The sequence below is a fragment of the Girardinichthys multiradiatus genome, chromosome 23 (assembly GCF_021462225.1).
Source record: "Girardinichthys multiradiatus isolate DD_20200921_A chromosome 23, DD_fGirMul_XY1, whole genome shotgun sequence".
NCBI classification, from domain to species: Eukaryota; Metazoa; Chordata; class Actinopteri; order Cyprinodontiformes; family Goodeidae; genus Girardinichthys; species Girardinichthys multiradiatus.
This window is the reverse complement of record NC_061815.1, coordinates 38227853-38254204: the sequence shown is the minus strand read 5'-3', so window position 1 is coordinate 38254204 and position 26352 is coordinate 38227853. Positions and strand designations below refer to the sequence as shown.

Here is a 26352-nt window from a genome sequence, read left to right as displayed (position 1 = left end):
AGAGATGCAAGTACAATCGCAGTGAAAGAACGAGCAGAAAAAGGGATATCTTGACTTGTTAATTTGATAACACTCCTGTGTTCTTGTCATCTGATAACCAGTTAATGTGCTGTTATGCAAGGCATCTGGTATAAATCTGTCTATGTGCTGTGTTGAAAACTCTAAATTAGGGGTTATTTACCATGACAGACACATGTCCACCCACATTTTTCTTTGATTTGCCTTTTGTTTTTAACATTATTTACAGCTGCAGCCTCTCTAATTTGGAAAGACTGAACAAAGCGTTTCGTCTTTAGTGCATGGAGCTGGTAATGGACAGAAAAAAGCATGCCAGGCAGCTTGGGACACTGAGCTCCACATGTGCAGCTGGAGAAGCACCCACCTCTGGCAGCTGTGGGCATGCTCTGCCTGGCAGAGTGAAACACAAGCCCTCAGATTCAGTTTCCATGTCTGTTCCCCTTTCTGCAGAGAATTGTCGCATATGTCTGTTAAGGCTGAATCTTTGGTATTATGTAAAGTTAAAAACTTTACAGTTAGTTTTCTTGTGCACCAAATGCTGCAAAAAGTTATAATAAAAGTTATAATACGATTGGAATGCAATGTTGACAGTCAGACAGACATTACAAAGCAACTAAGCTCCACCCTGCAGCAGTGGGAAAAGAAGGAATACTGATGGTCAGATGGTGAGGGGGGTTGGACCAAATACTGCTTTCTGACGTCTTCACCACTACCTCCTCTTTGTTCTCCAGCACGCCAATCCCTCCTGTTGTCTGTTTCCGAACCCTGCCTGTGGATACTGGGTTATGGGACGCACCTCATCACATTTGCACACACTAATAACTACACAGAAACAGCTTTCCACCCCCTTCTCCTCCGTGATCAGAGCCACTCCCTTAGAGTCAACACAGAGGGACTCTCTGAGCATCTTTAAACTGATCTTTAATCTGTATCTGGAGGGTCCACCCAGACCACCTCACCCCTCATTTGATCAGAATATCAGAGCCTCTGAGACCCTATGATCCAGGGTGGTGTGAAGCGGGGTGCGACTTTCAATTGTTAGCAAGTATGTTGTTGCTGAGTTAGAAAGATTAAATAAGGAAGAGTTAGTGGGGATTGGAATCAAACCAGAACTTCTTTTGTAAAAAAATAAGTTCTCTATAAGTACTATAAGATATAAGAACAGCTATGAAAATATAGGTTTTCTACTACTGCAATTGTCCATCCTTCCTGTTATCTGCTGAAAGTCTCGTGCTCTCCTGCTCTCTAGCAGCTTCAGTAACCTGCAGAAATGTTGGGAAAGAAATACAGTTTCAGTAATTCTGAGTAACACTTTCACTCTGAAGTGTTGTAGTCTGGTGGTGCTTATTATGGTGCAGTCACTGTCTGGAAAAAGGCCGGATTTTGCAGCGTCACCCACCAAAGCAAGTCAAGTTGAAAATCATTTGTACATTTTATGACTACATCTGACTGAGATTGCGATTAGCACTTAGGGCCCCTGTTGTCAAGAGGAATTGGATGTACGCTACCTGTTATTGATTCAGTTTTTTTTTTCTTTATCTAATATTTTAACAAGATAATTATTTGAACTTTACAGTAGCATATTGAGCTTTTGAATGTGCTGTTTTGTAATGCTGTATACACCAAACAACTTCTCACATGAACTAAATATTGGAGGCATCTCTAAGTATTTTAAATGATTCAATGTAGTATTTAGAGGCAGTCATTGTTGCTTTCAGTGTTTTATTGCGTTATATTTTCATTCAGATTACAATTAGCTAACATTTTCTGCAAATGATGAATATAATTTGCTCTTGATGCTTTTTGGTGAAGAGTTTTCTCTGTCTTGACTTTTTGATTGTATTTTTGTATAAGCATTTATCATGCAGAAATACATGAATCAGAGGATGTAGCTTTGCAGCATCACGGATAAAATTAAAATTAAACATGACCTAGATAAGTCTGAACCCTCCTTGAGGCCTCCTCAACACTGAGCTTGTACTGGCCTCTTTGTTTCTTGGTGATGATCGACTGATCTGCTATGTTTACTGACCTTCCCCCCCCCCCCCCCCCCCCCCCCCCCCCCCCCCCCCCCCCCCCCCCCTTTCTTATGCAGGTGTAGATCCTCCAGGCGCAGCGGAGTCCGGCCTCTGTGTCAGAGAGCGGTGAGGCTGCTCCCATCTGGGCTACGACGCTTCAGTGAAACCTCGGCTCTCTCATTCAGCTTGAACTGCACCAGGAAACAGGACGACACAGAAGCTATTTTGTGTGTGGTTAAGCCACAGCAGAAGAAGAAGGAGGTGGAGGAGGAGTACTCATCACTGTGGGGACATTTTAGCCTGCTCCCCGCCCTCTGAACTTCTCTGCGATGACGACTGCCGTACAGCCCAGTGAACTGGTGTTTGAATTTTCCAACGGGATTGATGAGATGAATCAGGTATTTACCATGAATATTTCTGCCATAAAAATAGCAGCCAACCATGATGCTGCCACCACCATGTTCCACAGTGGAGATAGTGTTTTCAGGGTCATGTGCAGTGTTAGTTTTTAATGTTCTCTAACAAACCTCTGAAGACTTCACAGAACGGCTGAATTTGTTAAGATTAAATCACACACAGGTGGGCTCTATTACTATTTAGGTGAAGGCAGTTGGTTGCACCTTGAGATATCGGTAAAGGGGACTGAATCCCACTGCACACCACTCTTTTCAGATTTATATTTGTGAAAAAATGTAAAACACTATTTCCAGTTTTCCTTTCAGTTCTCAAATATGTATGATTTTAGGTTTTCAGATAAAGTCTCAGTAAAATACACTAACCTTTGTGATTGCAGTATGACAAAATGTGAAAAAGTTCCAAGGGTATTAATACTCTTTCATGGCAGTGTTTATAATCCTATTTATATATATACTTGTCAAAACAAACTGAGGAGGAATAAGTCTCTGATCTTTGACTCTGATGCCGGCTCTGGAGGAGGATGGATCAGAGAGGAGGTCTGGGAAGGGGAGAGTGTGGGCTGCTGGGAGAAAAGACATGGGAAGATGGAAAAACCTGCAGCAAGGTTAGGTTTCGTCGTGCGTGGGAGTGAGCTGGGGTGGGGCTTGGACCTGAATGTGTTTGTGGCACAAAGGTTGTCGTTGCATTTACACGATACGTATTAGCGCCTGTGTTTCTTGTCGTTGGTCCGATCAGGTGTGCAGTTATCTCCTCCCCACAGCCAGCTCTGAATCCTTTGGAGCAGGCTCATTGGTAAAAGGAGGCGAAACGAGTGTTTATGTGCGCCAGTATATGTGTATGTGCATCTAGAGTGACAAGTTGTTACTAGATCCCTGAATAACCGTGCTTCAGGCCCAACCTGACAGACCAGTTGTGTCGCTGCTTGGAAGGGACGCAATATTTCAGCTAAAAGGTCTCACATTGTTCCACTGGGACAGTTTTGTTATCTGTGGCACCCACTCAGCCTGTTGTGCAAGCACCTTAACCCTATTTACCAAGTCATGCTAAAGCACTGAAATCCACCTCTTTTAGGTGGCCTTTTGGGCTTTTGCTGACTGTCTTAATGCCACAACAAACTCATAGCTGAGTGAAATCATAGCTTCTGTAATGATTAGCTCTGGACGCGTGTGATGATTTCCAGCTTTTGTCATCTTCAACAATTCAAGTCTCTCAAAGATGCTTGTCAGCATGTGACTTCATCTGGTGAAGTAAGTCAAAGCCATGGACCTGCAGGGTCTTGAAAAGTCATAAGTTAATGATTAGAAATCTAGGCCCTAAAAAGTCTTAAATATATCCTGATTTTTCATCCTAGGTCTTTAATTACCTTTAGTTAGGTCTCAAGTGAATACACCTGTTCATCCATTGCTTCTTTCAGTGGCTTCTTTAAGGCTTGCTTCTTTGTTTTCTTCCCAAACACCATGGCGGCATTTCTTTTGTTGTATGTGTGGTAGTTTTGGCTAAAGAATTTGAGCATTATTAGGCTTTGACAAAACTACAAAGCCCATGATCCAGGGTAGTAAACAGTGCTGTTGGCAGCAATTAAAAATGAGACGTTTAGTATCCTCACAAACATCTCGAAATATTTTCCTTCCAACACTGGCTTATTGTGCTTTCTTTGTTGTACACTGCAAGTTCCTTTCTAATAAAAATAATCATTTGAACAATGTTTGGCTTTAAAATATCAATTTCAGTTGTTTGCTAAAACCTATTGAAGATAACCATTATGAAATCTACTGTATTAAGGCGTTAAAGCTAGGCCAGAGTTGAAAAATACCAATTTAGGTAAACGAAATTTCACTTAACTTAGCTGACAAATAAAATTGATTAAATATAAATTATCAGGTAAGTGAATTACTGAATTAAATTGTATTTGTTATTCACATAGGTCTAACATTTTAATCAAAATTGTCTTAAAAAAACCGTTTAAAAATCTTAACTCATGTTTTAAAAAGAAAGGGAAACGTTTTTTTTTGTTGACAGTCGACTAATAAAGACTTCGCATCTCTTTGGCGGCGAGTTACAAAAGCATTAAATAAGCCTCCATCATGTTGAATTTGTTTATTTGGCAGCATTTTGGATACTTGGTGACCGCGTGACAGACAGAAGATTTCTAAGCCCAGTGAGAATACTGTGTCTGGATTAGTGGACCGCTGCTAAAGACGCTAAGTGGCACCTTCACTGTTAGCAATAAACTAAAGGGCTATTTCACAGTTTTGAATGAGTCTGGAGTGTATTGAACCATGTCATTACAAACTTCTGCCTTTACAAAAGGTACCATTAAAATCTGTTTTCATAGTGGGAACGTCTTTTTTAAAATTTTTATCAAAGAGATTCTTTTGGTTCGGTAAAGAACCGGTCTGGTTTTCCACAGTCACGGCAGTCCGTCACTAGAAATATTTGATCCTCATTCTGGTTTATTTTGAGATTTGTAGTGCAAGGTTTGCCTACACAAATGATGTAATGATATTTTAATATCTCTGCAAAAAGATGCTCAAAAATGGAGAGAGCTGTGTCTGTGAGCACAGCTCCATCAGCCTATTTTTTACCAGTGGAGTGGTGGTTTCAAAATGAACAGTACAGGTCCTTCTCAAAATATTAGCATATTGTGATAAAGTTCATTATTTTCCATAATGTCATGATGAAAATTTAACATTCATATATTTTAGATTCATTGCACACTAACTGAAATATTTCAGGTCTTTTATTGTCTTAATACGGATGATTTTGGCATACAGCTCATGAAAACCCAAAATTCCTATCTCACAAAATTAGCATATTTCATCCGACCAATAAAAGAAAAGTGTTTTTAATACAAAAAACGTCAACCTTCAAATAATCATGTACAGTTATGCACTCAATACTTGGTTGGGAATCCTTTTGCAGAAATGACTGCTTCAATGCAGCGTGGCATGGAGGCAATCAGCCTGTGGCACTGCTGAGGTCTTATGGAGGCCCAGGATGCTTCGATAGCGGCCTTTAGCTCATCCAGAGTGTTGGGTCTTGAATCTCTCAACGTTCTCTTCACAATATCCCACAGATTCTCTATGGGGTTCAGGTCAGGAGAGTTGGCAGGCCAATTGAGCACAGTGATACCATGGTCAGTAAACCATTTACCAGTGGTTTTGGCACTGTGAGCAGGTGCCAGGTCGTGCTGAAAAATAAAATCTTCATCTCCATAAAGCTTTTCAGCAGATGGAAGCATGAAGTGCTCCAAAATCTCCTGATAGCTAGCTGCATTGACCCTGCCCTTGATAAAACACAGTGGATCAACACCAGCAGCTGACACGGCACCCCAGACCATCACTGACTGTGGGTACTTGACACTGGACTTCTGGCATTTTGGCATTTCCTTCTCCCCAGTCTTCCTCCAGACTCTGGCACCTTGATTTCCAAATGACATGCAGAATTTGCTTTCATCCGAAAAACGTACTTTGGACCACTGAGCAACAGTCCAGTGCTGCTTCTCTGTAGCCCAGGTCAGGCGCTTCTGCCGCTGTTTCTGGTTCAAAAGTGGCTTGACCTGGGGAATGTGGCACCTGTAGCCCATTTCCTGCACACGCCTGTGCACGGTGGCTCTGGATGTTTCTACTCCAGACTCAGTCCACTGCTTCCGCAGGTCCCCCAAGGTCTGGAATCGGCCCTTCTCCACAATCTTCCTCAGGGTCCGGTCACCTCTTCTCGTTGTGCAGCGTTTTCTGCCACACTTTTTCCTTCCCACAGACTTCCCACTGATGTGCCTTGATACAGCACTCTGGGAACAGCCTATTCGTTCAGAAATGTCTTTCTGTGTCTTACCCTCTTGCTTGAGGGTGTCAATAGGGGCCTTCTGGACAGCAGTCAGGTCGGCCGTCTTACCCATGATTGGGGTTTTGAATGATGAACCAGGCTGGGAGTTTTAAAGGCCTCAGGAATCTTTTGCAGGTGTTTAGAGTTAACTCGTTGATTCAGATGATTAGGTTCATAGCTCGTTTAGAGACCCTTTTAATGATATGCTAATTTTGTGAGATAGGAATTTTGGGTTTTCATGAGCTGTATGCCAAAATCATCCGTATTAAGACAATAAAAGACCTGAAATATTTCAGTTAGTGTGCAATGAATCTAAAATATATGAATGTTAAATTTTCATCATGACATTATGGAAAATAATGAACTTTATCACAATATGCTAATATTTTGAGAAGGACCTGTATTTAGATCAGATGGGTGAGCTCATGTTATTCCAGTGCTAATCCAATTTTTTATTGTTTTTGCTCAGTGTTTTTATAGGGTTTTTTTTGTCTTAAATGAGATGAATTAAAACCAAAACTAACCAAGGAGTTTTAAGCATGGCGCTCACATTTTTACTGGCTGTTGATCTTTATAAGCCTGCCTCCAGCTCCTGGACTGGTTCTTACCTCTGGCCCAGCTCGAAGTCGGTGCAAAGAGGAACCAGTCTAACATGTCCAGAGGCAGAGCTTCCAGGGGGTTAAAACACAAAGAACTGATGGTAAGCAAGCACTAGCAACAGTTAAAGATTGGGACCGGTTTGGTGGAAAGAACCCTCCTACGATATTTGGCCAAGCTCAACCACAAAATCCAATATGGCTGCCTTTCATTTAAACATTTTCTCTTCTCTTTTTTGAAAAACAAAAGAAAAGAAAGAAAGGAAAAAACTGGATTTTGAGTTTTCCTTTAAAAGTATGACTAAAATAAATTCTCCTTTAGTCTGACGGAGGCCAAGAACAAAGCAGACTTCTGTCATCTTAAAACTCTCCAATCTCATAAACATCACAGCGGTTAATGCTAACACTTCATGAACCCTCACGCTTCCTTTGGGGTGTAATTTCCACTGACACTAATGATTTTTTACACAGGAAATGCAGCTAGGAGGTGGTGGGCTACCAATGATCAGCTGATATTTAAGCATTTTGATAGTTTCCAGTCAGACCGACTGGAGGAATGTTATGCAAACATCAGAAAATATAAAAAAGTGAAGTTCTTTAAAACTGTAGAGTCCCTCTTTGGTACCTTTTGTAGCTAACAGCTAGCTTTAGCCTCCAGGACCAACTAATGTAGATTTATACTAAATAAATAAACAAATCTGAGGCCTTCCTTTCAAAGCTTTTACAGAATGTTTTTATTGGAGGCATTTGACTTTTGATAATGGGTGGTTGTGCTGTTCCAAATTTCACAATGAGGATATTGAAAGCATATAGGCAGTTGAAAGCCATTGTGTTGGGGCAGGTAAAGCAGAAGAGAGAGGGTGTGTGGAGGGAAACAGCCTGCACAGATGCTGTTGCTTTCAAAGGCAAAATGGGGAACTCAGAAATGCAAATCAGCCTGATATTTATCACCCCTGTTCCCTCTACTTAAAAACCCTGTTCAGGTCAACAAAGAGGAAGGAGTAGTTAAAATGTGCGTTATATTCAACAAGAAACATTTTAGGTGAAACCTTTCTGCTGGTCGTAGCTCTGGTGAGGTTTGTGGAGGCCTTTTTCAAATCGTTGTTGCCACGTTTACACGGAAATAAAAAAAAGCAAAAGAAGTAAACATTTCAGATGAAAACAGTGTTCAGAGACAGCAGCTTCACGTCTTCAATGCTACGGCAGCAAAAAAGTGTGAGATTTGATGGGAGGAGGTGGGATGAGCTGCTGTCTCAGGACCAATGGGCAAAACACATCTTTATCTCGCTCAAGGACAACAAACGTGACTTAGGTCAGTCCAAGAAAATGTGGCAGCCTCAACGTCTTGCTATGATAGTGTTGAGCAAAGATTCTCACTTCTGAAAAACATTTCAGAGAAGCTGATTGCATCTGCAGTCAAAGCAAAAAATGTTGTTTTTTTTATTAGGAGAGAGATTTTATAGTTTTCTTGCTGAGTTGGCACACGTAGGGTATTTGTAACTCTTAAAATTATGGTCGATGTCATGTGGAGCCACCATAAACACCTAGATTATTTACAGTGTGTACAGTAACTAATAGAAAAATTAGTGAAATAACTGCTAGGGCTGCCTAAAGGGCATAAATATTTTAAACCTTTATGAATGAACCGGTCTGTTAGTGTCCTGGTTAAACAGTACCAGAAATGGGTATACAAGCATGCACTTGGATGCTGCCATTCCCACCCCCCTCCCTCAGCTCAAGGCCTGGACACCTGGTATGCCCCCGAGGTCCCAAGCAACAATGAACACTTGTGTAAAAGAGACAGATAAGCCTTTATTCCTGGTGCTCCAGCAGCTTTTTTTTTTTTTGCTTCTGTGGCTCTCTCTTAAACTAACCCATCACTGCACAAATGTTGTTTTTATTGATCTTCATTGTGTGGCTAAAAATGAAATAAATCCCAGCTTTGTAGGCTAGAAGAACAGAGGCTTCCTTACGTTTTTCTTCCCCTCTGAGTTTGAATGCTTTGTGACTGATCTCAGCCACATCTTAAAAATCACCTCAGCTTTCGGTTTGTCACATTTCTACTACCCCTCATAGCCATGTCAGTGGAATTATTTTATTTTGTATTATTTGGTTCACACTTTATTTTCATAAAGCAGTTCACATTCATCCTGAAAACGAGAATCAGTGGAAATTTAATGTGTACTCTGCTGCCATCTGCTGGTCGTTTTAGGCTCATTGCTTAAAAGAAGTTTTCATTTATATCTGCAAAATTACATTAAATCATTAAATTAATACGAGGCAGTCTGAATCACTAGACTGAAGATAGAAACACCAAAACAAGGATTATCAATTAAAATTGAAGCCATACATGTATTATAAAAGACAAATAAATCGATAATTATCATAATAAGAAATATAATTCAATTTAGATTATATTTTCATGCTTTTTCAAAGCACATTCTTAACATGTAGAGCAACAGATGACTCCCTTAATTAAAGAATGGAGTTATTCATCACCCCACCTACCCCCGTCACGAACCAGTCACCCCAGTGATCATTCTTGACACGATCTCCACTGGAAGAGCTCTCAGACGAGTTTGTCTCCTCAGATGTTGCTTGACAGTTTGGCCACCCTCCGCCAATCCCCATGGTCCCCTCGCGCCTCCCTGCATCAGGCCTCGCTTAGCCTGAAATGAGAGGGTGAGGTTAAAATTCCCTGAACGTGATGAAGAAGGTGCTCGCCTGCAATTCATATCTGATTCATTAACATTCATTTGGGCTTATATAATTTCAGGGCATAAGATTAGGTTCTCAGGAGAAGTAGACCAGATCAGACAGCTGGTTCCTGTCTTCTATAGAGGGTCCCAGCGGGCTGCTGCAACACCACAGAAATGAGCTCTCTTCCATGCTGCTTGCCTCCATGTTAGCTTTAACTGTGTATGAATCCACAATGTTTTACAAAGCAATTAAAGAGACCAAATTGGGTTAGAACATTAAACTGATGCCATGTGGGGTTTATATTTCGGAGGAATAAATGTATATTTTAATCTATTCGTACGCATGTATGCTCAAAGACGCTCACTCCTCTCCTTCCCAGAGGGATCTCCTGTACTACAATACCTCATGTCTTACTGAATGCATGTGTGTTTTCTCTGTTCAGCTGGATGACCCGTCAGTATTCCCAGCCGTGATCGTCGAGCAGGTGCCCACAGCTGACCTGCTGCAGGTCTACTCAGGCCTCGAGTCCGATGAGGTGACAAATGGCATCATGGTGGACACAACTCTCAGCGTGGTGGAGGGACAGTCCATCCTGTCAGAAGGAGTGCATCTCTCAGGTAGAGATTCAACACTTTAGAAAGACTTTAAATAATCAACTCTCAGACAGAGTACTCCCTTGTTTTAGGTCCAGAACCTGATCATTTTCAGAGGAATGATTATTGATTGTTAGGCTACTAAACTCTCAGCAATGAGCCATTCAGGCACAAAACAACTTGTTAAAACCATGACTTTCTGATACTGCTATAGCTTGTATACTTTTTGATGCCTTATTCACTTCCCTTATTCTTTTGGCCTCATAATGTAGAATATGCTGTTATTTTAAGGTAGAAGATTAAAAGGAAAATGAATGAAAAAGCTGCAAAAAGCCAAAAGAAACTTTGTAAGAACTTCGGAAACCTTTGGAGCTATTGATCAAGACCATATTGACAGATTACAAGAAAATCTGTTTCTTTGGAAGACAAATCTAAAAACAATTCTGTTTTTCTTATTTTATCAAAGTGTTCTAGAGTACTGAAAATAAAATGAGCTGCTTTAATGATTATGTCTACCTATCCTGACAACAACAGCTGCTATCAAGTGGTTGTGAAAACTGCCAACAAGTCTTTTCCATTGCTGTGAAGAATTTTTGGGCCACTCTACCTTTTAATTCAGTCATAATAAATGGTTTTCAAGCAGGAACAGTTTGTTTAAGGTAATCTACAACATCTCAAAAGACTTTGATTAGGCCACCCCAGAATTAATTCATGGGAGAGTTGAGGCCTTGCTTCTGTGCTTTGGATCATTGTCCTGTTGTTTAAACCAAGTATGCTTAAGCTCAAAGTCACAAACTGAGAGCCAGACATTATTCTTCAGGACTATCTGGTAGAGAACAGAATTCATCACCAAATATTTTCCCAAAAGTCTTTGGGATTATCAAGATGTTTTAATGCAAATGTTAGTTGTTTGTGTTTTTGCTGGTGAGCAGTGGATTTTAACCTTGAAACTCTTCATTGCCACGTTTGCCTTGAACACTGATCTTAGCTGAGGCCGGCAGTGCTTAAGATGTGTTTCTGGGTTGTTTTGTGGCCGCCTGGATGAGTCGTTTTTCTAGGCCAGCCACTCTTGGTAAGGTTCACCACTGTGTTCACTTACTGTGATTTGCTGGAGACCTTTTTAAGCCTTTTCAGACTGAAATGTGTTGATGTCAACTGTTTCTCAGCTGTTATTGAAATGCAAAATCTGTTGCCTTTTGTTTTAGTTCCCTACTTCGTGTTGTATGTCAGGTTCTATTGTAGTGGTCTCTTGATTCTACAGGTCTGGCAGTAATCAGGCCTGGGTGTGATCAGGGCTTTCCATTCAATTCATGATTTAACAAGGAGGGCATTGCTTTTTCACATAGGGTCAGGTTTTTTTGGTAAGCTTATTTCACTTAATAAATTAACTCATTCGGAAACTGCATTTTGTATTTTATCGAGTAATCTTTGAGTGATATTAAAATATGTTTGATGATCTGAAACACTTAAGTTTGACAAAATAGCAAAAACAGAGGAAATCTGTAAGGGGGTAAACCTTTTCACCGCACTGTATAAAGGTTAAATATCCAGATTTTCCTTTTTTTATTCAACACTCACACTATAACGATCTTTTTTTGTGGCAATTGAAACTAGTCTAACTTTATGATTTCCCATGAAGCTTTCAGCCAGTTGATGCATTTTTGTCTTTTTGTGGACAGAAGCAAGAGTTTCCCGTGCCGACGACAGTATGGAGACAAACGAAGCTGCGGCAGTTCTCCTGAATATGGAGTCTCCAAATAATATTTTGGATGAGAAGCGTATGAGTGAGTTCATTTGTACTTATCACTCTGCTTTGCGTAAATGTGTAGTTTTTGGGTGATAAACTCATACATTATGGTCTGCATTTGTGTTTGTTTTTGCTGTTTGTGCAGTTCACACCTACAATCATCTGCTAGAGTCAGAGATGACGTACACTCCGCTCAGGCCTGACCAAATGGACAGCGTCGCCCTTGAGATGTCCTTGGATGAAGACACCTCATCCATGGATGAGATTCCTCAAAAGTGTCCCTTGAAACCTCAAAAAAAAAACAAAGGTACATTTTCCCCTCTTCCCCTACTTACTAGACCAAATAAATAATTAGTTGCTAAAATTCAGAGTAGAAGGTGATCACATGATTTTGTTGAGGCATTTCACCTCCTAACATGATACTTCTCAAATTGAATCGTAGTGCGAAAGCCCCGGGTAGTGCGCCCCTGCTCTCCAATCACAACCCCTAACCTGCCACTCAGGAAGAAGAGCAAAGAGGGCAAAGGTAAGCCTCACCAACTAGTCCACTTTTCTTTAATGAGCCAATAAAAATCAAGGTCTCTCCTCCTCTTGTGATCACTCCTATTCCTCCTGTGGAGCGGGCAAACAGCTGCCCTCAGCCCCTGCAGTGCAGCTGGGTTGAATCTGAGCGAATTAATGGATGAGGGGATCTCGTGGTGGTGTGTTTCTTGGGAAAACAGGAGTGATTGCAGCCTGGAGGGCACGCCGATGCTTTACTGATAGGGGCCGGGCAGCGCCGCTTTGTTTGGACCATTCAGCACGACACAAAAGAGGAAGGAGCTTTGGATGTCTGGTTCAGCCGCACACGTATACATCACTCTGTCACGTAGTCTGGGATTCAGGTGACTTTTGGGAGTGCTGCTGTTTTTAACCACTGCCAGCCACAGTGTCTGGCAAATTAGAGTAATCCACTTCCGAGTTTGGTATAATTCATTTCTTTCCATGGCCCACATGCACACATGTCTGTCACAACAATATCTGGAAGAAAAAACTATTTCTCCTGCATCACCATGGCTTACATATAGAAAATGAACAACTAAGTGAATTCTAGCGCTGATCGAAAACTTGAATTTCACCCTGAATGTTAAAACCGTAATTCAAATTAGCCCCCTTGTTTTGCAGGCAACACCATCTACCTGTGGGAATTCCTCCTGGCTTTGCTGCAAGATAAAAACACCTGTCCCAAATACATCAAGTGGACACAGCGTGAAAAAGGCATCTTTAAGCTGGTGGACTCCAAAGCTGTTTCAAAGCTTTGGGGCAAGCACAAGAACAAGCCCGACATGAACTATGAGACCATGGGGAGGGCTCTCAGGTAAGAGCAGAATACCAATGAGCCACAACTTCCAAAGTGACATTATCACGCTCACAAGCTCTCATCCAGTATTTAACCTTGAAGACACCATTTCCACAGATATTAACACACTGGAACGACAGTTTAAATTTTTATGAGACTCGTTAAACTTTAATGTCAATTATGTCAATAACTGGTTAAACGGACTCTTGCCTACTTCTTCCCATAGGTACTACTATCAGAGAGGCATCCTTGCTAAAGTGGAAGGGCAGCGTCTGGTCTATCAGTTCAAAGAGATGCCTTCTGACCTGGTGGTGATTGAGGATGACGAGACGGGATCGGACGCCAACACTGGCTACGAGAACCAAAGATCTTCCAACGGACGAGGTGTGGTCCGCGGAGGGTCCAAAAGCCACGGGAGGTCTCAAGGTGGACAACATTTGTTGGTGAAACCGATGAAGAAAGAACCCAGAGATGAATGTCTGTACCAGGAGGCTGATGTAGGACAGGCTGAGCAGCTGCTTCACTCTGTTCATGTTTTACAAGAAAACCAGACACCGACTGTTCAAGACACAGCACAAGCTGTGAGGTAGGAGATTCACTGCTGAAATGAACACTATTTACTAACTTTCCACACCAAACTATACCCTTAGTAAAGTATTCATAACCCCTAAATGACAGACCAACACAAAGTAGAGCAAAAATGTGAAGAGGAAGGAAAATTATCATTTTGTTTTCAGCCGCTTTTACTGTAATACCCCAGTTAAGTCGTGTGTTACCAATTACATTCGCATGTAGTCAGAGCAAAGGCCGCCGTAGCAAAAGGTTGTTCTTCAAAACAATAACTCAGGGGGCTGAACGCAAATTAATACTATTTCAAAATTATGCAATACTTTGTTAGTCTATCACAAAAAAAATGCCAATAAAATCTGTTGAAGTTTGTATATGAAATAGGACTTAATGTGAAAAGATTCAAGCCCTGTAATTACACTGCATATTTGAAAGAAAAAGATCCTTAAAAAATATGTAGTTTTTAATTATTTTAAAACTGTGTTTATTTAGAAGGTTGGAAATTGTCCCATTCAGTTCTAAGCTTTCTTTTTAGAAGTATAATGGAGAGACTAGTTTCACATTGAAGACAAATGTTTAAATGTCTGGACATCAGTTCTACCATAAAACAACCCTTAAAATCAGATTATATTTAATCTATTTAGGGATCAAACACCATACCAAAGTCTCAAACACAGATACAACAGTTTTTTAAGGTTATCAGACAAAGTGACATGCTGGTAGTAAATTTATGGCACATCATGAGACAGACTCTAATTTAAAGAGAAAATGTTTAGTTTTATAAGATCTTGGGGAATGAGAATACCTAAGGTTGAATGTATGCAGCAAACTGAAAAAATGGATAACCATGTGATTGGGACAGAGAAAGATTTCATAAAGGTCAAGGGATCAAAGATGTGTGCTACGTAGATCCAGTCTACCTCCTGAAAATTTGCAATGACCTAATTAAGACCAGTTTTTCCTTTTGTTTTACTGAATAGTTGAACTGATAGAAATTCAACTTTCTCTCCTCTTGATGCTATCATCTTATTCCTGCATTACCTACCATCCCTTGATGAGCCCCCATTTTTCTCTTAACCCAAACTGTGAGCAAATAAGAGGGAGATTCACCAGCTTTGACAACCAGTTATTTTGTTTTAGACAAACTTAGATGTAATCAAAAATAGTCCAATTATTATAATTGAAGTGTGGCATGTAAATCAGTTGAGTAAATGTGTGCATGTTCATGATAATGTGGTTGCTTAATGCAAACCAGAATAAGTCAGTCCAAACCTGACACAAAACCTCAGGACCACTGGGTCAGGAGCAGCTGGATCAAAACAAACAGGAAACAGTGGGCTCAGGTGTTTCCAGCCAGCACCTCACCTTAGACTACTTCCACTTTACCTGAGAGACAAGGTGTCAGTGAAAATGTTGCCATAAAACTAATAAACTAAAACCTTTTCATTTATATTGGTTTAAAATCCTCCAGTTAAAAGCAGGAGGGTTAATCTATGCTAATGCTGTGCTATAATTAACCAAACTACTGGAGAACATCTAAATTGCAACAAGGGACCACAATCCAACCATCCATAGCTTACATTTTTGTCATGCTAAAATACATATGCAGTGCTTTTAATCTAAAAAAGATAATTCATATCATAGACATTAACTTAAAAACATATTTGATTCTAAGTGTCTCATACTATTTTTTTACACCTCCAACTGACAACAAATGTCCTGTCAAGTTACAGACATTAAGGGGATATTTCAGGATTTTTTAAGTGAGGTTTTGTTAAAAGGTTATAAGAAGTTTATATCTTACCTGACAAAAAAACCTCTCTTGGCATCCTTCAGTTAGTGTAAATCTAGATTGGCTGGACCTCGAGGCTGAAACCAATGTCTCGTTCAAGAAGAAAGCAACGTTCTAACATTTCTAATCCCATAAAGCGTCTGAGCAGTTGATGTAAATGTTTTATAAACCTTTAAACAGTCACCACATTGGCACCGGAGGGATTGTTGCTGAGAAAGCGATGATTATTTACATCAGAAATGGAGGTAAGAGGCAGTGTACCACCAGTAATCTATCTGTATGAAATATAGACATAAACACAAAGTGACGTAAAAGACAAAAATATTACACTGATTAAATGCTTTACATGTTCCGCTCTCAGTATGCGTTTCACCCAGGAAGATCATTGGTGGCGCACTGCCTCCGACCTTTATTCCTTTTGTAAATAATTACTGGATTCTCTGCAAATAACACGGTAATGCATACCTGTCGATGGTTTAAAGGTTCATAAAAAACGTTTGTATAAACTGCTACGGGACTTTTGAGTTGCTTTAAGAAGGTAGAGGTCCGCTGTGGTCTTGGATCCTCCTGGACTTGGCATTAGCTCTATCCTTCAGGACAAACTAATTGGAATTTAGCCTAAATGAAAGGTATCCACTGCTGGTAAGATAATAACTTGTTATAATATAACCTTTCTAAAGAACAACATTTCTGAACTGTCCCTTTAATATCACCAGTTAAATGACAAATGTACTGCTCGCCAGTTAATAGTACCTTTATAATATACACAATGTTTCAGCGTTTGTGCTCTTTGATAAACTGCAGTGTCTGTTGTTATATGGTTTAGTTTGCTCTGGATGGTATTTTTTCTTGTGATATTTTTCCAGCTGGAAACGGCTCTGCAGTAAGGAACTGTGAACAGTATAACATTTTTTACAGTAGAGATGTTTGTGTTGTTTGCTATAATAATGAGGGCATTAGTTCTGCTTTTTTCCACCATCATTGTGATATGCTGGTTATATTTCTCAGTAGGGTCTAATAAAGAAAAAATACCTCCACATTTCCAAAGATATAGATTGTAAACTCTGGCCTATGTATCAGGCTTCATACTTTAGTTTAAAAACAACAAGATTGTAGTGTTAAAAGAGCAAGTGGGTATAAAAATAATCCAAGAGCACATACAACTAACCATTGGAAGATATACTGACCCTATACAGTTACAGGGAATCAAATTAGGACACCCCTTTCCAAAAAGTGTTTCATTTAATCTCTAGTCTTCTTTTTCTTTTTTTTTTTTTTATCTCTTTGATGCTCCTTGTAGTCATCTTCCAGTCTCTGATACTGGTCTGAGGAGACTTTACCCAACTCCTCATTTCAGCTGTGAAATGTTTGAGGAGTTACTTGCATGTACAGACTGTTTCAAGTCACCCCACAGCATCTTTAATGAAATCAATATCTGGGCTTTGACTAGGCCCAGGACTTTCTGTCTCCTAATTTTCAAGTATGTTGTGGAATATTGTATTTGGTTTATACCAAACCCATCCTCTCCTCTAGTAAACCGATATTTGACCTATTTGTCCAAAGAGCAATTTCTTTTCTTTGTTTATTTTCTTTCTGGCATACTTCAGTTTGACCTTCATGTTTTTGTTAGATGATAAAGATTTCCTTCTTGCACACCTCCTATGAAAGTTAGACTTGTGCCATCTCTCTGATTGCACAGGCACACACTTTCACATCTACAATAGCAAGAGCCTGCTGTAGGTCCTGTTTTGCCATTTAGGGGTTTTGGAGACTTCTTTTAGCATCCTGTGGTCTGCTTTCAGGGTGAGGTTACTTGGACGGTCAGACCTGGGCATGTTGGCAGTTGTTTTGAACGTCCTCCACTTGTATTTTCTATACAGGGGAAGGGCAGATTTTAAATTCTTTTTAGACCTCTTTAAAAGGGGAAGCAGACTCATGGCAGACTTAACCTTTTTTTCTGAGGACCACAGACAGGTTTTTATGATCTCCCCATGGTGTTTGCTCTCACTCCAACAGTCAGGAGTACACCAAACTATATGTCTTAGGTTTAAACAAGTCAAAATGCTGAGTCATGGTGATTCATCGTGTGCTCTTGGCATGTTAGGCCTATGTGTGATTTCAGCCATTCTAAGTTGGGATAAATGTGGTGGTGTCCTTATTTGTTCCTCATCAGAAATACATTTATTATTACATTTTACAAAAAAAAATTCAGAATGTATTTTCTTCAGTTTTTACTTTTCCGTATTACTTGAATTGTTTAATATTGTTAAAATGGTTACTAATTATCCATATATACAAAGACGTTTGAAAAACGCAGGGTTTTGTGGGGTTTCCTTATTTTTTCTTATATAAAATAAGGCAGAAAAAAAAGATACGGACTGAATGGTTAGTTCCGATTGCATATTCAGTTTTTAAAATTTTGTCTTCTCAGGACCATCAGCAGTCCCGTGTCTGTGCCCATGGTGTTGACATCCTCCGGCTCTCTCCAGTCTGTTCCCCTCACTGTTCTGGCCAACGGGGACTCCAGCCACTCCTCCCCTCCTCGGGTTATTCTTCACACCGTGCCTTCCACGACAGGAGGTGGGAAAGATGTGCTCACCATCCAGACAGCCTCTCTCACAGGCGGGTCCAGCAGCCTGCAGGACGGCCTCCCACAGCAGCTTCTGGTCACCAATCTGGGCTCCTCTGCCATTTCTTCTTCTGCCTCCTCTTGTACCTCCCCTCCAGGAGTCATTAGTTCTGCAACCTCCGGCCTCAACGGTCTCCCCCGCCTTGTCACCATCAATACCACAGGTGGGCATACCATGGTGGCGCACCAGCCTGGCACAGTAATAGCCACAGTGCTAAAGTCCAGCGATCTGTCGGCGCTGCAGGTCAAAGAGGAGATTCTGGACTCCAGCTACTTCCATTCAATAGTGAACGGTGATCCATCACTGGCGGCACACGCATTTGAGAAGGAAGAGATGGAGGCTGGGGAGGCAGAGCTGCAGTACAGGACTGTGATCATTGATACCAGTCAAAGCCAGGCCCAAGGTGCTGCAAGTGAAACTTTAATAAATGGACATTACTCCCAGAGCAGCAGCCCCGGTGAAGGTTTGACCCCCGTGGAGGAGCTGGAGGTGCGCGGGGAGATGTCCCTGCAGCCTGAGCAGGGAATCAAAAGCCTGCAGGAGCTGCCACTGTCTGTTCAGTTGCCTGCAAACTTTATCCAGATAAAAACAGAGCCTGCAGAGGCTTAGGGCCCCAGGACTCTTTCACACAAAGTGAACCAAAAAAATTGACCACAGACTTTATTTTCTTTTCCTGTCACAATGGTCTGATTAAATATCAGAAGTGAGGGAACTTACAACATGTTGCTCTTAAAAGTTGGTCAGTTCAACCTCAGGATTTATTGTTTACTCACATGTTATGTGACTATGTGCCTAATTTCAAAAATCTAGGGAGTGATTAGTTTTTCTTTAGAAGTTAGCCTTAGATTGAGGATTATTCCATGTAGACAAGAAATCCCACACACACATAGCACAAAATGCTTGGAGAAACCTGGGATCCCTGTCTGCAATAAAAAATGTGCCAGTCAAGTTTTTATTTTAACCTTACATCTCATTGGACTAATGTTAGAAGAGGACAATGCAACAAACCAAAAATGAGGACTGAATGCCAAACAGTGCAACGAGAAGGGACACGTGAAGAGTGGATGTTGTCCTTTGACTGCGTTTCTGAGGGATGTAGGTTGTTGTGTTCAATCTGCAGAAAAAGAAACAGAGTTTAAGTAAAGAGTGCCTTATGAGACGTTAAAGGAAAGAATTACCTTGTTTATTTTATTTTAAGACAGACAAGAGTTTAATATTCAGTTATTTTGAAACAAAGTAGGGGTTCATATACTCCTGATCAGCCCTTGCATTAAAACACTGTGTTAACATGTAAAAGGGCATTTTCTGTGTGGAGCTGCAGACTGGAAGGCACAGCTAGATAGAAGGAACAGAACAGGTTGAATAATAGTGATTTTAATCCATCTTTCCCTCTGCAGCTTCAAGATTTAAATCCTGTTTATGTAAAACAATATATATATGAACCTATAAATATATATATATATACTGTATGTAGACGTATAATTATGCAAATGAGATTCAATTTTAAGGCCACAACAAATTTATTTATTTTATTAATTCCTAAATTCTGTAAAGATAAGGCACATTTGTTTTCTTTTCACATGCAAACCTGAGGGAAGATTAAAAAGAAGATACCAGGAAGCTTAAATAGCAGAATCTTTTTTCTTTTGTATAGCATTCAATATAATCAGTTTTGTGTTTTTATTTTTTAAGTTCTGGTCTCAAATGCTCAGCGCAGCATCATTATTCTGCTGCTGTGAATATCTCTGTTATGTGTTTGATTTAAACATTTACAGAATTAGTTTTTTGTTCCCACTTTTCAGCGGATATACCTCTCTGCTTTTTCCAACAGTCATGCAGTCGAGGCTATCCATTCAAAAATAATGTCCTGCTTTCGTGTTACATAGAGTATCAAATGTATCTGTCGTTACTGACGTTCTGCTTGAAATATGAGCTTTCTACATTTGTTAGGAACAGAAACGGCACTGCATTGTGCTCTGCTGTTTCCTCTTTTCTCTCCCTGTCTTGTCATGGTGTCTTTGGTCAGTCAAAGTTTGTGCCTTCTCCTTATTTTGCTGTCCTGTTTGGTTAAGAACCTCTCAGGCCAGCCATCTGACCAGCTTGGGGATGAAGCCATATTGATCCTGGGTGGTATCACAGCTAAATTGCTTGTATTTTTCTGGTGGGCTGTAGCCACTGAGTGAGGGACTCTCCAGCCACCTGACCTCCATCCTCGGCGCAAGAGCTAAAGGCTGCTTTACAACCTCACAACAGCTTAAGAGCTCCACATTCTGCAGGCACTCTGAATGTAAAACATGCTGGCACAAATGTTTTGACAATCAATAAATACACTGGGTTATATTTGCATTAAAATCTGAATCTGACTTTCTCTTCTTTATTTTCTTAAATCCAGTCTTTTTTTTTTTCTAAAGCACTGTTGTCTGTGAATTGTTGAGGTATGTCCACTGCATTTTGTTTTGTTACTTCTGTTGTCTTGGGTTGTGAATGGCCTCCTTTTATGCTGAATTTAGACTAGATAAAAAAAAAAAAAAGTCAATATGGTAATTAAAAAGAAAATCTCTCTGTATTATTTGGTGTTGTTTTTATTAATTTGCAAGAGAAGTCGTTTAAAAATGATTTGAGCCAAAGATGAAATGTAACACCAGATGTTTTAGAAACATTACAACAGAACACCAGATTAAACTCGGAAACAAATAGCGGTTACTAAGTCCATCGGTTTCTGCTGTCGACATAATGAAACCGTTTCTGCCTTGAAAACTCAGCGGTATTGTCAGACTGCTGCAGCTTCGGGGGACATTTGATCGCATGGCATTCAAAAGAGAAAGTAAAAGCTGCTGTAGAAAGCTGGATTGGAGCCATTAGCAGTCCGGAGACTGATTGGACTGTACTTAAGAGCACTGCTGCCTCTCCAGTTGCTGTGGGTGGTTGAAGACATTAGCATGTGACATGCCCGGAGCTGAAGACAGCCGCGTCTGTCAGCACAGCTTGCATAGTGAAATGAGAGTGTGTGAGTATGTGTGCTAAGACTCTGTTTGGTGAAAGAAAAGGTTACATGGGTTCTTTTGCAGCATGTTAATGTGTTTATATGTGTGTGAAGATTGGACTGTGTGTAAGTGTTCATGGTTGCGTTGGCTTTCTCATTTCCGCTTCTGACCTGCCTGGGCCTGTTTTGGCTGATTTCTCTTCAAGAGCTTTCATCTAAGAAGAAATAAACATTTTAAATATATTTTTCTAGCCTTCCTGACGTTTACGTTGATTAATTATTTATAATAGGAGCAGAGGCAACGTCACACTGTGTGAGTGGGGGAGCAGTTGCTAAAAATTTGGTTTTACTAAGCCGAAATGATTAGAGTTCACATTTAAACAGGCTCTAGCATCTTACAATAGCTATTAGCAGCTAGTCTTACTAAAGCAGTAGTTTCCATGTGTATTCCATAATTTTCCTAATTGCCACGGATATTTTTTTGTGGCTCTGAGATATGTAGCAAAGAAATTACGGTACGCTAGAACAGGAGTTTTCCAAGTCCGACGATACTGGCAGGCATTTTAGAACATTAAAACAATAGGACTTGAACTAAATATATGTATGTACGTATCTATTGGTAATGCAGATTTGGTTGAAGGATTTTTACTCAGAAACTTTCATTTCCAAGGTTCAACGTTGAAGACACAATAGGTCTCCTGAAGTCAATATCTCAAGTGGGAAAGTTGATATTCACTGTAATTAATAATTATGTTTATTTGCAGTTTTATAGATTTATCTTATAAAAGCTTTCACATTTATAACCTCCCCTAATAAGCAAGTTGCTACAGTGTTTGACAGTACAATAAACAGAGATATTATCAGCTTGTATTGCTAATAGTAGGCAGCATGCTCACAAAGTATACCAAATAAGATAGCTTCAGCTGTTTATTTAGTTGGGTTTTCATAAAGACAAAACAGTTATCTATTGGCAATGCATGTATAGTTTACATGTTTGGATTTAATTGTGCAATAAATTTTTACTTAAAAGTCGAAATTTCCAAGTTTCAAATGGAAAAAGAAAACACTGGACAGAAGGTAAGACTTCCAAGTGGGAAAATCTTATCACCAGTCCCAACTTAAAAACTAATATGGAAAAGCATTGATAGCTGCACTAGTAGACTGTTTGACTGTTTGCATCATATTAAGTCTTTCACACATACTATTCAACCTCTGTTAGTCAACATGTTCATTTGAGTTTAAATGCAAAAACATGATTTTTTGTGGATTTCCCCTTAAAGTAAGTAATGTTTTAAGTAAAAATCATTCTGCTTGAACAACTCTACGATTTTGGCTTGCTTGTACTTATTTACTCTATATCACAATTAATAAAATTTTTATTTTCCTTGCTAATGGTCAGTACCACAAAAGGTAACCCTATTACCATCAATGAAACCAATTATCTTAGCTCACAGATTTGTTTAGCTACTGGAACAGTTTGGTTAGATTAGGTTTAATATCAGTCCCAGATCAAAGTTCTGACTTCAAGGGAACACAGGTAGAACCCAGGACATGTTTCTGGTTCACTGTCCACTTCAAGTTATTCTGGGAGTTCTGAACGTTTTCTGTCCCGCCCTTTTCTTTAAAGAGGTTTCTGAAAAACTCATCTATTTGCTGTTGGTCTACATCACAGTTAATTTCTTCTCATTTACCTTGCAAAGACACATTGCCCTGGGGGGGGGGGGGGGGGGGGGTGAAGGAATAAAACATACAGCTGTACCATGTTGAGCCTTCCATTTATCTGCTGAAAGTCTTGCTCTCTCTCGGTGCCTTAATTAACTGCAAACATGTCAACGGCATGCAGAGAAAACTATCCTTTTAAATAGCATCTTGCTTCGCTGTGCATTCTATGACAATATATTTAAACACCTTACTGATAATGAAAATAGCTCTTTTAAACTCTTAACAGTGTCAATGTGACCTGATAATGTTTGCATTTGATTTTAGAAGGTTTTGAGTTTCAGTTGTGTTTCCTTGTTGGTGTTTGGGAATCAGGTTTACCTACTTTGCCATGTTGTCCGTATACACCCACATGTACCCACATGCACAGAAACAACAGCCACTCTTTTTTTAAAACAAAACCTTCATTCTAGCAAACCTTTTCCTAAGTATTTATACAGAAGAGGCATTGATTTTGCTCCTCGTCTCATTCCCCCTTTTGTTCTCGTGGATTACTGCAACAATGAAAGGCAACCAGCAGCCGCTGTCTGTGCTATTCCTCTGCCTGGTGAGTCAGAGACCCTGAAGATGGAGCGAGAGTGCCGGGTCCTGGAAGAGGAGGACTATTTCTGTGTCGCCCGCAGCCACTGACACAGCGCGAGTGTTTACTGCTGTGCCATGCTGCCTCTCACAGTGGGAGCAGTTGAAGGATGACGACTGACATTATTGTGCCTCCAGCCTGAAGCAGGAACGGTACATGGAGAGCTTATTTAACCATCAGGTCACCAGACTGACTGCAGCTTCACAGATAAAAGATTTGTGAGTTAACTTGGTTTAGATTATTCAGAGGAATTTAGTTTTATCTCATAGAAACAAGAGAAATTGAATTTAAAGAAGGTAAAAAAAAATGAAGACAAAACAATAAAAACAGAAAAATACATCCTTCTTTATATATAAGAGCAGTGTACATTCATGAACACAAGATGGCACTAGTGATACATGTGTCCTCAGCAGAGTTGGAACTTGAGTCTGGATTGGAGAGCACCGTTCCTTCAGGTCACTAATCTAAATACAGATACTCCTCATACATTTGGTTTTTCACTCTCCCCCGCCCCAGAATAGCAACTTGAACATCCAAACAAACGAGGGATTATTTGAAATGAAAATAAGCAGCTGGAAGTGAAGTCTTTCCTGCAATTCTGATAAATAACAAAAATCATTAATTCACTCCCAAGCTTCAGTAAAAGTGGCCAATCCTCAGGCCACGTGCAGAAAAAAGGGGAAAAAATCCTTTGAAATGTGATAACCTGGTAAATGCTTGATATTTGTGTTTATCCTGCTGAGCAGTCCGTCTTTTTCCCCTCCCTCATCAAACAGTGATAAACAAGTGCTGCAGGTGGGGTTCCTATATGAAATGCATGAGAAAAACAGAGTAGGACTTTATTAGAAATAATATATTCTTTAATTTTTCTCTGTGAGGGAGGGATTCACTGCCACAAAGGTCCTCATATCTATTGTTGACAGTGTTCAGGCAAGAATGTAAATGAACTTACATTTTGAGATATAAAAAGCTGTAGTGATTAAAAAATGTTAGAATTTTGGACAGAACTTGTGTTTTTTTTTCAGAAATTAAAGTTTCTGGTTATTTGGAAAAGCTTGTTGGATGTCTGTTTTTTGACTCTTTTTAATTTTTACTGGTGGTTCCTTGAGTTTCTAAATGTAGAATGTGAGACAGGTATTTTAGTTATCAGGCTCCTCTCCTGTTGAGCCAACTCTTAGTTTTAATCTGTGAGGAAGACACCCTGTCTACTTTTAAGACTAAGCTTAAAACTTTCCTTTACGATAAAGCTTATAATTCGCTGTAGCTATACTGCTTATAGGTTTAAACCTAAACTGAATTTGACTACACTGTTTGATAGGTAGGGTTAATTAGAATGCATGTGCCTGACTTGACTTTATACATAGCCCACCTGTTCAGCACTGTTCATCAATGATTCAACCCTCATTCTCCCTCATCCCTAACCTCTCACCCCTTCATTCATAATTTTTCCTTCTTATTCCCTGCATCCTTCACCCTGTCATCCCTGCCTATCTCATTACTATCCTTCATCTCTCAGCCTGTCACCCCTCTTTCCTACCTCTCTTATCTCTTCATCATTAGCTTTTGCAGGCTCCACCCATTCTTCCCTCTTTCCCACCTTCTACATCCCTCAACACTACCCTTTTCTTCCTCATCCCTTCATCTGTCATCCCTACCTCTTTCATCCCTACATCAATCATCTCTCAATCATATGTTCTTCAACTATCATCACTTTTCCCTATCTCTTACATTCCTGATCCATTCATCCCTACATCCAGTATTTCTCACCTCGACCTCATTTATTCCTCATTCACATGCCCTTCATCTATCTACCCTCACATCTTTAATTTATCATCCCAATTTCCTTTATGCACCATCCTCTTAACACTGCACCCATCATGTATCATTCCTACCTCATTTATCATCCCAAAATCCATACCTCTTTCATTCGTCATTCCCACCCCAATAATTTCTCATCCCAACCTCCTTCATTCCTCCTTCATAAATCGTTCATGCCTAAGACCTTTTTCTCATCTCTATAATCTGTAGCTACCATCCCTTCATCTGTACACCTTCCACCCTCATTCCTACCTTATTAATTCCTCATACTTACTTCTTCCATTCCTCATTCCTTTCTCCTTCATTCCTCATCTATACATCCCTCCATGTTTCATTTCCCATCCCTACTTCCTTCAGCCACTATCCCATCATCTCTACATCTTTTATCCCTCATCCCCACCTTTTTAATCTCTCATCTCTCATCCCTTATTGCTACATCCATAATAACTTCCTTTATCTCTCCTGTTTTGACCACATGCCCTTCATCTCTCATCCCTCCTTCAGTCCTCATTCCACCTACCTCATCCCTTATCTTCCTCATCATCCATTACACATATTCATCCTTTCTGCTCTAGGTTGCATCTGGGGAACCAATTTCCTGGTGACAGTCCCCACTCTGAATTTCCATTGCCAAATCTTCCAGCAGCTGACTGGAACAGAAATTCTCTATTATTTTTTTTCTTCACCACCATCCAGGGGTCATTCCAGGTCTTTCCTACAATCTATTTTAACTGTGAGACGTCTGTACTTCAAAGTTTGACTTTCATGGTTAATATTACACTTTTGTCCCAACAGGCGCGAGGAGCTCTCAGGGAGCCAGCTGTAATATCTGTATCAGTCTCTCTAGTTGGGGTGAACCATCCTATTCAGAGACAGTCTCAGAACCTCCACGACAATTTACTTCCATATCTTCACAAAAGAGTCCTAGGAGTCTCAGAAACAGTCTCTGACTAATTGACGACTAACAGGAACTTATAAAAAAAAATCACAGTTTGTAGCATTTTTCCCCA

The 26352-nt window shown here is 40.1% G+C and overlaps 1 protein-coding gene across 3 annotated transcripts in view; it reads left to right on the top strand.

Moving 5' to 3' along the window:
• The window catches only part of elf1 (E74-like ETS transcription factor 1), a 54452-nt gene extending 33644 nt beyond the window's left edge, over nucleotides 1–20808 (top strand). For all 3 annotated transcript variants that reach the window (XM_047353648.1, XM_047353650.1, XM_047353649.1), the window contains 8 exons: nucleotides 2114–2434; nucleotides 10017–10191; nucleotides 11847–11951; nucleotides 12060–12221; nucleotides 12357–12440; nucleotides 13079–13271; nucleotides 13480–13839; nucleotides 18044–20808. In XM_047353648.1, coding sequence (XP_047209604.1) covers nucleotides 2366–2434; nucleotides 10017–10191; nucleotides 11847–11951; nucleotides 12060–12221; nucleotides 12357–12440; nucleotides 13079–13271; nucleotides 13480–13839; nucleotides 18044–18851 — 1956 coding nt within the window. In that variant the 5' untranslated portion in view covers nucleotides 2114–2365 and the 3' untranslated portion in view covers nucleotides 18852–20808. The remainder of the gene's footprint in view (nucleotides 1–2113; nucleotides 2435–10016; nucleotides 10192–11846; nucleotides 11952–12059; nucleotides 12222–12356; nucleotides 12441–13078; nucleotides 13272–13479; nucleotides 13840–18043) is intronic.
• The last annotated feature ends 5544 nt before the right edge of the window (nucleotides 20809–26352 follow it).